The 14,842-nt window shown below is 37.3% G+C and overlaps 1 protein-coding gene across 4 annotated transcripts in view; it reads right to left on the reverse strand.

The window, feature by feature from the left end:
* The window catches only part of HBP1 (HMG-box transcription factor 1), a 44,989-nt gene that overhangs the window by 27,045 nt on the left and 3,102 nt on the right, over nucleotides 1-14,842 (reverse strand). For 3 of the 4 annotated variants that reach the window (XM_032275702.1, XM_032275703.1, XM_032275705.1), the window contains exons 2-3: nucleotides 7,696-7,879; nucleotides 1,609-1,837 (exon numbers count right to left, since the gene is read on the reverse strand). In XM_032275702.1, coding sequence (XP_032131593.1) covers nucleotides 1,609-1,837; nucleotides 7,696-7,879 — 413 coding nt within the window. Of the gene's footprint in view, nucleotides 1-1,608; nucleotides 1,838-7,695; nucleotides 7,880-9,149; nucleotides 9,184-14,842 lie in introns of those variants that run through there. The other variant, XM_032275704.1, reaches the window with a different exon arrangement.

Below are 14,842 nucleotides of genomic sequence, written 5' to 3' on the forward strand. Positions count from 1 at the left end.
TGGGGGGTGGGGAGTTGGGGAGAGATAGCAAGGGGAGAGATGGCAGATGTAGGTGATGGGGAGGAAGGCAGCAAATCAGACTGACACGTGTGTACCTATGCAACAATCTTGCATGTTCTTCACATGTACCCCAAAACCTAAAATGCAATAAAATAAGTGGAAAAAAATATATATATATATAAATATATATACATAAAGATTTATATAAAATATATATATATATATATAAGATATATATAAAATATATATATATATATATAAGATATATATATATAAGAAAAGCAGTGGCCAGGCAGGGTAGCTAATACCTGTAATCCCTGCACTTTGGTAGGCCACGGTGGGTGGGGGGATCATGAGGTCGAGACTGAGACCATCCTGGCCAACATGGTGAAATCCCATCTCTACTAAAAATACAAAAATCAGCTGGGTGTGGTGGCACGCGCAATGTAAGTCCCAGCTTCTTGGGAGGCTGAGACAAGAGAATGGCTTAAACCCAGGAGGCAGAGGTTGCAGTGAGCCTAGATTGTGCCACTGCACTCCAGCCTGGTGACAGAAGACTCTGTCTCAGAAAAATAAAAATAAAAATAAATTAGCTGGGCGTAGTGGTGCACATGTGTAGTCCCAGCTACTGGGAGGCTGAGGCAGGAGAATCGCTTGAACCCAGAAGGCAGAGGTTGCAGTGAGCCGAGACTGTGTCACTGCACTACAGCCTGGTAACTGGACAAGACTCTGTCTCAAAAAAAAAAAAAAAAAAGAAAAAAGAAAAAGAAAGAAAAGCAGCACAACTTAATGTGTTGCAATAAAAATGAGATATCATACCTAGTAAGTCTATTATTTGGCAATGCATGATACTAACTTAGAAGTACTAACAAAATTTACAGTTATTCCTACATTACCTAGTATAAAACTCTGGTCTTATCATTTTCCACTTATAGGTGTGCAAATATGGGCATCTGTGTCCCTTATAAACTGTCATATTTTATGGGTAATTTCTTTTTAGGGATAAATAATGAAGTGTTTTCAATTTAGGCCTCCTTAGGCATATTAGCTGGAAACTTCCATAATTTCATAACACAGCTACTCATTAACTCTGGTCTGAACATATGAAACAGTGATTTTTACCAATGGGAATCCAGTTTTGTAAGTTTAAGATTTTAATATTAGCAAATTTTAGAATTAGCAAACACATAAATAATGTAAGGCCACGTAAACTATGGAAGAAACAAAGCTAGACCAAAAGGAAACAAACTCAAGGTTGATAATATAATTTAAAATATAATCTTGATTACAACTATGCTGCTTTAGCCAAATACAGTTTTCATTTCTATATGTAGAAATGTATAATGAAGTATTTCATGGTCTATTTTAAACATTTACAAATATTTTTTACTCTCCAGTTCTCATTATCACCTTTATCTAGTTCTTAAGACATGAAATCGCGGTAGTGAGTGAAATAATTCTTTGATCATTAGATTAGGAGCTTAATTCTAATGACGATTTAAATTCTAACAATTTAAAGCATTATTACTTTTAAAATAGGAAAAAATTTAAATAAAACCTTTTTGTAATGATATAATTTTTAAATAAAAATATAATCAATGTTCCTACCTATTGTAAAATGAGCACTGCATCAGTGGACTTTGTGGACTGGTGGCAATATTTGCTAATTCTGTTAGCCAGTCCACCTCATTTTCATGGTAAGTAGTTTCTGGTATGTCTGAGGTATTTTGGTTCCAAGATGGTCTTGGGTATTCTTGATGTGAAACATCTGAACTCAGCTGGTACATGGCAGATTGGGTAGGATCACTTTGAACTGCCTGAAGTTCAGGAAGGTCATCTGCAAATAAACACAAGCAAAATCATAAAAATGAAATTACTAATACAAGGAACAATATTGTAATTAAAAGAGAAGTCCTCAATTTTAGCTAAATAATTTTGAGACAGGAAAATCATAAATTTAGAATTCTATTTGCAGACTGGAAAAACATGGTTTGGTTTGTGTTTTCTACTTTTTATACCCCCTAGTTTTTTGTACATCACCTAGGAGTGACCCATATGCCACTGGGACATTTCTACATTAACAAGTTAATGAAGAAAAAGGCATTTTATGTTTGTTATATGTACTTATTACTCACATACTTTAATAACCTGTTATACAAGTTACTATAATAATGAAAACAATAATTTACGTATATAATATAGATCATGTATTTAGCTACAACTTACACAACTCTGTGCTAAAGTATACAACTTACACAACTCTGTGCTAAAGTATTTCTTTTTACTAATAAATTCTGAACTTAATATGTATTGAGTGCATTCCTAAAAGGTAGTTATGAGACCCTCTCAGTTCCCCAAAAGATGACTAGAAATATTATCCAAGTACCACTCATGTACATACCAAGCACTATAAGGAATACTGAATTCCAAAATACTCAATTCTTCAAAAAAATCACATACACACATTCTTAAAAAAAATTACATATATATCGGCTGGGTGTGGTGACTCACGCCTATAATTCCAGTACTTTGGGAGGCCGAGGCAGGCGGATCATGAGGTCAGGAGAACAACACCATCCTGGCCAACATGGTGAAACCCCATCTCTACTAAAATACAAAACATTTGCCAGCATGGTGCTATGCGTCTGCAGTCCAGCTACTTGGGAGGCTGATGCAGGTGAATCGCTTGAACCCGGGAGGGGGAGACTGCAGTAAGCCAGACTGCAGTGAGCGGAGATTGTGCCACTGCACTTGGACCTAGTGACAGGGCAAGACTCCATCTCAAAAAAAAAAAAAAAATTATATATATAAAGATGCTTTATATTTTTTTTAATATATGCTTTATTTATATGTATATAAAGATGCTTTTTCTTTCCTACTATATACACACACACATACAGACACGTATGTCTTCTCATCTTGAAGGCTTAAAAAAACAACTCTCCATGAAACACATACCTACAAATTCCACAAACCTACTGGGTCCCTTAAATATGCAAGTCAAGAAAACTTCTAGTCTCCTAAATGTCACTATAAAAGTATGTATAATTCCTATTCAGGCAAATATTCCAAAACAGTCTACTAAAACTGAAATGTCCTAACTTTTTTTTTAAAAATTGGTCTGTTTTTTTTGAGACAGGCTCTTACTCTGTTGCCCAGGCTATAATGCAGTGGTGCAATTATAGCTCATTCCAACCTTGGACCCCTGGGCTCAAGTGATCCTCACTCCTCTGCCTAGGGAGCTAGAACTACGGGCACGTGCCCACCATGCCCAGCTAATTTAAAAAAAAAAATTTTTTTCTGGGCGCATTAGCTTAGGCCTGTAATCCCAGCACTTTGGGAGGCTGAGGCAGACGGATCACTTGAGGTCAGGAATTTGAGACCAGCCTGGCCAACATGGTGAAACCTCATATCTACTAAAAATATAAAAATTAGCTGGGCATGATGGTGCACGCCTGTAACCCAGCTGCTCAGGAGGCTGAGGCAGGAGAATCACTTGAACCTGGGAGGTGGAGGTTACAGTGAGCTGAGACCGTGCCACTGCACTCGAGCCTGGGCGACAGAGCGAGATTCCGTCTCAAAAAAAAAACCCGCGCTATATTGACCAGGCTGGTCTTGAATTCCTGGTCTCAAAATGATCCCCATACATTGGCCCCTGAAGTGCTGGGATTACTGGCATGAATCATCATGCCAAGCCAAACTGAACTGTTTTAATTAAAAGTACTGATTCAGGATATCCATTCATAAAAACTGATTTCTTTCACAAGAGTCCTGAAGCAGCCAAGGCATTCTAGAACATCATACCAATTTAAAATAATTCTACCCTACAATTTTCATGCTGGTATAGCTATTTCCCTTCCCTGTTTGCCTCTGACCAACATTTACTTACAGCAAAGAGTTCATTTCTGTTTTTGAAGGTCAGGAAATTAACTTTTTAAATGAAGTCACAGGTAGAAGGCACAAGTTTTGTTTTTTTTTTAACTGCCCTGGGACCTAAGTTTCTGAGTTCCTCCTGAAACTAAAAACATGATGGTGGAAGATCAACTACCTGATTAAAATGGCACTCCTTGCTCAACAATAACCAGTACTCAATAAATACTATGGCCGAATAAATCCCTGGCATTCAAGCACCTTAAGATCTCCAAATTTCAACCACCATCAGAGATTACTACAAACAACGCTATGCACATAAACCTGGAAGAAATGGATAAATTCCTGGACACTTGCATCCTCCCAACCCTAAACCAGGAAGAAGTCGAAACCCTGAATAGACCAATAACAAGGGCTCAAGTTGAGGCAGCAATTAATAGCCTACCCACTAAAAAAAAGCCCAGGTCCAGATGAGTTCACAGCCAAATTCTACCAGACATACAAAGAGGAGCTGGTATCACTCCTTCTGAAACTATTCCAAAAAATCCAAAAAGAGGGACTCCTTCCCAAATCATTTTATAAGACCAACATCATCCTGATACCAAAACGCAGCAGAGACTCAACAAGAAAAGAAAACTTCAATATCCATGATGAACACAGATGCAAAAATCTTCAATAATGCACTGGCAAACCGACTGCAACAGCACATCAAAAAGCTTATCCATCACAATCAACCAGGCTTCATCCCGGGGTTGCAAGGCTGGTTCAACATACACAAGTCTATAAACCTAATTTACCATATAAACAGAACCAAAGACAAAAACCACATGATTATCTCAATAGATGCAGAGCAGGCCTTTGACAAAATTCAACAGCCCTTTATGTTAAAAACTCTCAATAAACTAGGTATCGACGGAACGTATCTCAAAATAATACAAGTTATTTACAACAAACCCACAGCCAATACCATACTGAATGGACAAAAACTGGAAGCATTCCCTTTGAAATCTGGCACTAGACAAGGATGCCCTCTCTCTCACCACTCCTATTCAATATGGTATTACAAGTTCTAGCCAGAGCAATCAGGCAAGAAAAAGAAATAAAGGATATTCAATTAGGAAAGGAGGAAGTCAAACTGTCTCTATTTGCAAACGACATGATTGTGTATTTAGAAGATCCCACTGTCTCAGCCCCAAATCTCCTGAAACTGATAAGCAAATTCAGCAAAGTCCCAGGATACAAAATCAACATGCAAAAATCACAAGCATTCCGACACACCAGTAACAGACTTAAGAGAGCCAAATCAAGAACAAATTGCCATTCACAATTGCTACGAAGAGAATAAAATACCTAGGAATACAACTGACAAAGAACGTAAAGGACCTCTTCAAGGAGAACTACAAACCACTGCTCAACGAAATAAGAAAGGACACAAACAGATGGAAAAGCATTCCATGCTTATGGTTAGGAAGAATCAATATTGTGAAAATGGCCATACTGCCCAAAGTAATTTACAGATTCAACGCTATCCCCATCAAGCTACCAATGACCTTCTTCACAGAACTGGAAAAAGCCACCTTAAACTTCATACAGAACCGAAAGAGAGCCTGCATAGCCAAGTGTATTCTAAGCAAAAAGAACAAAGTGGGAGGCATCACACTACTGGACTTCAAACTATACTACAAGCCTACAGTAATCAAAACAGCATGGTACTAGTATCAAAACAGAGATATAGACCAATGGAACAGAACAGAGGCCTCGAAGGCAACACACATCTACAACCATCTGATCTTTGACAAACCTGACAAAAACAAGCAATGGGGAAAGGAGTCCCTGTTTAATAAATGGTGTTGGGAAAACTGGCTAGCCATGTGCAGAAAGCAGAAACTGGACCCCTTCGTGACACCTTACACTAAAATTAACTCCAGATGGATCAACGACTTAAACATAAGACCTAACATGATAAAAACCCTAGAAGAAAACCTAGGCAAAACCATTTAGGACATAGGCATAGGCAAGGACTTCACGGCCAAAACACCAAAAGCATTGGCAACAAAAGCCAAAATAGACAAATGGGACCTAATGAAACTCCAAAGCTTCTGCACAGCAAAAGAAGCAGTCATTAGAGTGAATCAGCAAGCAACAGAATGGGAAAAAATTTTTGTCATCTACCCATCTGACAAAAGGGCTCATATCCAGAATCTATACAGAACTAAAACAGATTTACAAGAAAAAAAACCAAACCAACCCATTCAAAAGTGGGCGAAGGATATGAACAGACACTTTACAAAAGAAGACATATATGAGGCCAACATATGAAAAAATGTTCATCATCACTGGTAATTAAAGAAATGCAAATCAAAACTACATTGAGATACCACCTCACGCCAGTTAGAATGGCGATCATTAAAAAATCTGGAGACAACATATGCTGGAGAGGATGTGGAGAAATAGGAACACTTTTACACTGTTGGTGGGAGTGTAAATTAGTTCAACCACTGTGGAAGACAGTGTGGCGATTCCTCAAGGACCTAGAAATAGAAATTCCATTTGACCCAACAATCCCATTACTGGGTACATATCCAAAGGATTATAAATTGTTCTATTATAAGGACACATGCACACAAACGTTCACTGCAGCACTGTTTACAACAGGAAAGACGTGGAACCAATCCAAATGCCCATCGATGATAGACTCGACAGGGAAAATGTGGCACATATACACCATGGAATACTGTGCAGCCATAAAAAACGATGAGTTCGTGTCCTTTGTAGGGACATGGACGAACCTGGAAACCGCCATTCTCAGCAAATTGACACAAGAACAGAAAATCAAACACTGTATGTTCTCACTCATAAGCAGGTGTTGAACAATGAGAACACATGGACGCAGGGAGGGGAGCATCACACACTGAGGCCTGTGGAGGGGAGCTAGGCGAAGGACAGCCGAGGGTGGGGAGTTTGGGAGGGATAACATGGAGAGAAATGCCAGATACAGGTGATGGGGAGGAAGGCAGGAAACCACATTGCCATGTATGTACCTATGCAACAATCTTGCATGTTCCTCACATGTACCTCAAAACCTAAAACGCAGTGTGTGTGTGTGTGTATATATATATATAAAATAAAAAAATAAAAAAGATCACCAAATTTCCAAACACTACCGTAGTACATAATCTCCTCCACTTCATGACTTGTAAAGTTAAGACAGCTGTATCTTCTCCTAAGGGTTTTTATAAACATAAAGGAAAAACCCATATTAAATGGGGGCAAAGCCAAGCTGAGAAGCTGGGCAGTAATCCAAGGTCACTTGTTAGCTCTATACTCCTGAACACCAGCCTCGAAGCAATACAATTCAAAAACATACCTCAACAAACCTACACATTCTACATACAGGTCACATATCTCGAGGAGCAGTTTAGTAATAGTGACAACCATAAATGTCAGATCCTCAAGTTTCAAGTGTCCACTGTAATTTCCACATTATACCAGCAAATGTGACATGAAGAGTGGCTAAGCGTATTTCACTGAGCTCTCTGGAGTATATTTCAAAAACAGCATCTTTCAAAAAGCCACAAGTGGGGACGAATCTTTATACACAAAGCAGTTTATTAATCTGTGAATGTATCTCTATAACCACAAATAGTCCAACTCATGTTGGTTTTAAGTAATATTTTAAAAGTAATAACATAATGTTGAAAATTCCTAATATACAAATACTTCACATACTTTTCTAGCCAGTGAAGGTTGGTGGAAAAGCTGGCCAAGTATGAAAATTTATCAGAATCTTAGTGAGATTCCTATATAACTTTTAATTTTGTTTACCAAGCTCCATGTGCTCATCACAGGAGTTATATCCAGGTGAAGATGGCAAATTCTCATTACACTGCAGCAACTCCAATGAGTCATTCATTCCTGAAGCTCTCTTGTCCATCACCAACAGGAGTTTCTGTACTGCATTAGGCATCTGATTTGTCTTCACTTCCCACACCATGTTATGGTGCTCCGACTTAAAAACAACAGAAGAAAAAATGTCAAGCCATGCCATTTGGGCATTACACAAACACAAAATAAATCAAAGGCATGACAATGTTGCTTTTTTTTTTTTTTAAGACATAGTCTCACTCTGTCACCCAGGCTGCAGTGGAGTGGCATGATCTCGGCCCACGACTACCTCCACCTCCTGGGTTCAAGGGATTCTCCTACCTCAGCCACTCAACTAGCTGGGATTACAGGCATGCACCACCACGCCCAGCTGATTTTTCTATTTTTAGTAGAGATGAGGTTTTGACATGTTGGCCAGGCTGGTCTCAAACCCCTGACCTCAAGATATCCGCCCACATCAGCCTCCCAAAGCGCAGAAATTACAGGCGTAAGCCACCATGCCCAGCCACAGTGTCACATTTTAACTTAATCATATACTGCCATTTATAGCTCCCTCAAATTCTTCAGACCAGGATGACTCCCTAATATCTTGGGCTACAACTGAAAGCTCAGTGCTAAATTATACTGGAATCCCAATAGATTAATATCTTGAATTTATTTTTTTTAAAAAGTCTTTCCTACTAAAGAATAATGGCATTATATATTTTTTTATTTATTTAACCTAGTAACCATCCTTTCAGATGCAAATACTGAGACTAATAAGACTTTGCTTCACTTGTACCTTCAAATTCAAAAGAAAATTTAAAGACTTTCCTCAATAAAAGTTAAAAAGACTGAAGGAATATTCCCTTTTTTCCTTTTTTTTTTTTTTAAGAAAAATTCTATTTTAATGTATCTATTTACTGTTTGTTATTTTGCTTCCTCATTCTGAAAGTGAACTACTTCAGCACACTTAAAAAATGCATTTTCAAAGAACGTTTAAGAAAGAGTTTCTTTAAATGGCCATATACTACAATTCTCATAAAAATAAAAATGTTCTTAGGCTTTCCTACTGAAAATTTGGGATCTAGCCAAAATAGATACCTGTCATTCTGAATAGAATATGATGTCTAAAAAGATGAATAATAATCATGGCAAACTTAGTTAAACAACTAGTAAATCTACCTGCAAGCCTACAAAGTTATCACAAGGAAGAGAATATGGGTTAACACATTTAAATAATTTCTTAGCGAAGTCCAACAACTAAATATTATTATGAAAGGAAAACGTGGTTATACCTTTTATTCCACCCTTTGCACAATAATCAAATTAGTTCTCTAACATAAGGGACAACAGCAAGATTTTCTGATTTCTCAGGCTCTAGTCTAAATTCCATTTTTTTAAAAAGTTCTAACCTGATGCAGTGGCTCACGCCTATAGTTCCAGCTACTTGGGTTAGATTGAAGTGGAAGGACTGCTTGAGCCTATGTGCTGGAATCCAATCTGGGCAATGTAGCAAGACCTCGCCTCTTAAAGAAAAATAAAGTTCTAATGAGTGAACATGAAATACCCAAAAAATCTTGACTTCTGCAACAATATATTTTTCCTCAAAATAAATAAAATACACTGCTGTTAAAAGTCACTGAAAGTCAAGTATCCCTGTGCAGGCTGATTAAAACTGCACCGAAAAAAATGTTAATTACTTAATATTTATAAACTTTCTAAGCCATTGTGTTAATTGCCAATAAACAATGGTGACACTGATAAATTTCTTTCTAAAAGGCTTTTTCATGATCTTTTACATTTTCGAAATGTTTTCTTGAATAGAAAATACAATCACTGTGCAAAAAATGGCAAAAAAAAATTTTGAGGAATATAATGATTACTTCTAACACCACCAACCAGTTTTAGATACTTTTAACATTTTGATGTATTACAATCCAATCTGTTTCATGCACACATACACAAAATAGTGTTTTTCTTCCAACTTCATATTATAGTTTGATACCTTTTTGCCTAATATAAGTTCATAAGCATTTTCTTATGCCATTAATTTTTTTCAAAGCTCTAAATAGTTAAATATACATCATAAGAATGTGCCAAAATTCACTTAACCCCCCTACTGCTAAATATGCTATTCCCAGCTTCTTCATTCTTCTAAACACCACTGAATTTATATTCTTATTCTAAAAGTTATTTGCTTACATCTGATTATTTTAGATTCCTACAGGGTTCTTGACACATAGCCCAACTGCATGCACATTGCCTTACTGTATGTCTAATATTCTATTTTGGATGCTATCTGCCTATACTCCTCAAAAATAACTCTTATCCTGGGCACTGCTTTAGATCCTTGCTCAACACTGACTACTCAATATATTATGGTGTAGCAAAAAGGGCACTGGGTTAGATGTAAGGAAACAGGTTTTGGTTTCAGCTTGATCACTTACCAAACATATGACCAAAGTAACTGAGTTTCTCATTAACTCAACATCTTCATCTGTAAAATAGAGCTAATGATACCTGCCTTACTTTACTGAGAGTTGTGAGAATGAAATGAAGTAGTGAAAAAAATGTAAAATAATGTCTTTTGAAATTTTTTTTTATCCCCAGATGTAGGGCAATATTAAACGTACTTTGGGTTTGTAATGTCCTAAATAGAACAGTTACTGAAAATACATATTTAACAGGTGGAAATCAGATAGCTATTCAGTTTCAACACTCTACTCCCTGGGAGATATTATGACAAATCATCCAACACATCTCAATAAAAGTCATATCATGCCATTACTTTAAGCCCCTAAAACATGAAATTTGGAAGGAATTAACACTTCTCCAGTTTAGTACAATGCACTGATCACAATCAGTCTTGGCAAATAATTACAACAAATATGCTGGGATATAACAATTTCCCCCACAAAACTAGCAACTAGAGAAAATGTAACACAAATCTATTTCTCAAGCATGAAATCATGATTTTGAGGCTCCACTTTCTCCCTGAAAAAATAAAAAACGGAGCAAACTGAGCTTCATCAGTGATTCTCAACTCCATCCTGTGGCACATAGAATCATATACATGCTTTAAAAAAACGTTTTCCAGGCCTCAACCCCAGAGGATCTATTTCGCATGGGGTACAACTTTATGCACTGGTTTTTGTTTCCAGGTACAAAATATTGAGACACACTGGGCTAAAAATGGTTGCTAATTTCCTACTTATTTTAAAAAATCATTAATAAATACTATGTACAAGGCATTGTATTAGTTGCAATCTGGACCTCACTAATGAACAATTAATCATGAGTCTCAAGGAATCTATGCTTTAGTGGAAAGATACAAGCAGATGACCACAGTTCTACAGAGCAGGACTTGGCTATGAATGGGTTAAAAGAAGAGCAGGGAGGGAGGTCTCCCAGTGAGAGAAACTCACAGGATTAAACTCATACAGCTGGCAAAGTCCTAGATGAGATCAGAAGAATGTAGAATCTAGTTTCACCACAAAGTAGGATGGCCTTGTGTGTCATGTGATCATGAATACTGAGGCTATAAGAATACTACTATATGGAAAGGTAGTCTAGGATCAATGTTCAATTCTACTTATAGGAAAACTATTTATTTATTTATTTAGAGACAAGAATGGGGGCTCTGAAATCAGGCTGCCTGAGTTTATACACCAGATCTGCCACTTATTAGCTATGTGCCCTAAACAATTTACTTAAAATCTTCATGCCTTGTTTATAAGATGGAAATAAAAGTACCTACACCTCACAGGTTGTTATAAAATCTCAGTGAGATTAGGTAAAATGCTCAGAATAGTGCCTAACACAAAGCACACCTTCACTGCACAGTGGCTACTGTTATGATTAGCAGTTATCAGACAATGAAGAACCACTGAGGATTTTTTAAGAGTTCTGACATGATCAGAACTATACTTTAAAACAGTCTCTTTGAGTCTATGGACAAAATCATACCGAAACACTGCATAAGTATGCAGAACACCTACAACATTTTAGGAGGTTTTTGTTTTTTTTTTTAAAAAAAGATACTCACATTCCCAATCTCTGTCTATGTAAGCCACCTGTCTCCAGCTTCCTTTACAATGGTTCTGAGAAAAGGTAATTGATAGTATCAGTGCAGATTCCTTATTTAGTAGCGCCTAAAAGTGGAACTAGTCATACTATGTGAGTTCTTTAAACAGCTAATATTAACATTTTAGATAGGAGGTTTTAACTCTTTCCATAGAAATCTTTCTAGCATCTTAAGTATACACAATATAATTTAACCTATTTTGATGACTAAAAATCCTATAATTGTACTATGCTTCACATACAGATGTGAGCTGCATAAGTCAAACCTATCTGCAATCCTGAACTTAGAACATTTACCACTTTTACCTTTGTTATGAAATTCAGAAGTTGCACTACACGTTATGCACTACACATATGTATACAGTGCATAAAGTGCAATTTTACATGCACTACACACAATAAAAGTGGACCCCAAGAACAGCACTGTTCATACACATATCCTTTGTACACATATCTTGGAGTCCACAGAAGCACAGCTGCAGTCTGTTTTGTCTACCCCCTCCCTCTGCAGAGCTCTTTGGTATCCTCATTCTTCCCAGCTAAGAACTTTTTTTCTTCCCCACAGCAGGTCCTCCAGTTTCCAACATTCACCAAGTACAGTACACTAACATCTCTTTGCAACTTCTATCATTTCTTCAGGGCTTTGTTTTCGTTACCTACCACCATTCAAAACTCCTTAAATGAAGTTGGAAAAACATATTATTTTAATTTTAAAACAGAGCTACTATAAATAACCAAAGGGACCAAATAAATATTTACTGAATGATTATGTTCACACCTCTCACTGCTCAAGGCTATGAAAAGTTTGGTCCTGAGAAAACTGAAGCTCTGCTGCTGTAAAACTACTGTACAGTAAGAGAATCTAGACTTCAAGACAACAGACTTCGGTTTCACTCTAACTGGCTGAGTAACTGGGGACAGGCCACTCAATCTCAGACTCACGCAGTCCCTCTACTTACCTCACCGGGCTATTCTGAGAATTCAATACCTGAAAACAAAATTCAAAACCATATACGCAAGTTTTCTGTCTCTTCTAATTCTGTCTATTTTCAATTGGAATTCCCTCTTTCTTTTCTAATTCTCAGTCTCAGGAATTTTGGAGAAAGCAAGCAAGGTCTCCAATACAGTAAAGGAATATCAGAAAAGTCCTTACTCAATAAGGCTCCCCTACATACATTATACCAATTACATACTCATTTTGATAAACAAGCTCCTCTTTCAGATATATCCTGGTAGAGCTAACCCTATTGTTCATTCATGCTTTTGTATACTGCTTTGGTATTAGATTCAACACAGCTTGTCTTGTATTTTAGTTCATTCTGTACATGTCATCTTTTCACTAGATCAGTGATTCTTAGTAAAATTTTCCAGAAGTTACACTCTGAAATGTCACATTCAGTATTATAAATTTTATTTTATTGGAAGACCACATTGCTTTTGGTATACAAACTTCCACAAGCAAGTATCCAAAAAATCCTAAGACAGGAAAAGAAGAGAGAATGAGAAAAAGCTAAGTCTCAATGAATGAAGAAGAGAGGTTTTACAAAATGCCTACCTACATAGCATTTCCATGTACTTCATCTAATTTTATTTTAAACACGGAACAGCTCTGTGAATAAAGTATTATTATGTATGGGGAAAGCGGGACTATGACAACTAAATGGGACCATTTTCTTTTTGAAGGGGAGCGCTGAGAGGGAAAAAAGACAAAAGGTATAGGCCAGCATGGGTTATCTCCTGCTTTCAAGGGCCTATTATTCCCTGAGTCCTTATCTTTTTATGGAATTCACAGCAGGATCTTCTATACTCTCTCCCCTAACCAGTCCAGACTACATGCTCAAATTGTTTTCAGAGTGGGTGAAGAAAAGGCAATTTGCAATTAATTTCTATCTCTGAAACTGAGGTATTTTAAATGGGTTACATAATTACACGCTAAAACAAACCTCCATAACAAAGTATATTAAATGTAACTTTCTACACCCAAAGCACCTGGGAGGACTTAATGCTGTTTTTTTAGAGTATTTCCAACAGATTTCACAGAAATGTGTCTAAAACTCTAGTTTGCCACTGGGCTAAGAAAAAAGAGGAAACAACAACAAAAAACCTTAGGGGATTCGTTTTTGTCACTTACCACTTTCATGGCCCTGAATTAAACCTCCAGGCCTGTTTTCTCGTTAGGGTCTGGTTTTTTATTTGCAAATAAGGCTAGTGGCCAGGCTCAGTGGCTCATTCCTGCAATCCCAGCACTTTGGGAGGCTGAGACAGGAGGATCGCTTGAGCCTGGAGTTCAAGACCAACCTGGGCAACAGAGCAAGACCCCATCTTTAAAAACTTTTTTTTTTTTTTTTTTTTTTTTTAAAGACAGGGTCTCCCTCTGTCACCAGGCACCAGGTGGGAATGCAGTGGCAAGACCTCTTCTCACTGCAACCTCCGCCTCCAGGGTTCAAGCAATCTCCTGCCTCAGCCTCCTGAGTAGCTGGGACTACAGGCGCACACCACCACGCCCAGCTAATTTTTCCTATTTTTTAGTAGAGACAGGGTTTCACCATGTTGGCCTGGATGGTCTCGATCTCTTGACCTCGTGATCCACCCACCTCGGCTTCCCAAAGTACTGGGATTACAGGTGTGAGCCACCACGCCCGGCCAAAACTTTTTTAAAAACAAGTAAAAAAATAAATAGGACTAGTACCTATCTACCTATCGGAATTGTTGTAGGAATAAAAGATATTACATTCCACAGACACTGCCTAATCCACATCTATACAAGATCTTAGTGATTTCATGCTCAATCAACATGAAATGCTGTATTGATCAAGACAACAGAAACCCATTAATACCACAAGCAGCCATCCATGAACTGTTTGAGTACTGTCAATTCAAATAAGTATTTAAAATGAGTCATATAATAAAATTTGACATCATCTAAAAATTCTTATGAAACTTGTTTTCCTAAACTTGATTGTTCTCCTAAATGTTTTTACATTATCTGTAAAAACTTGTGGAAAAAGCTTTTCTAAGCTAT

The sequence above is a fragment of the Sapajus apella genome, unplaced genomic scaffold (assembly GCF_009761245.1).
Source record: "Sapajus apella isolate SASKATOON/1434 unplaced genomic scaffold, GSC_monkey_1.0 scaffold7, whole genome shotgun sequence".
Lineage (NCBI taxonomy): Eukaryota > Metazoa > Chordata > Mammalia > Primates > Cebidae > Sapajus > Sapajus apella.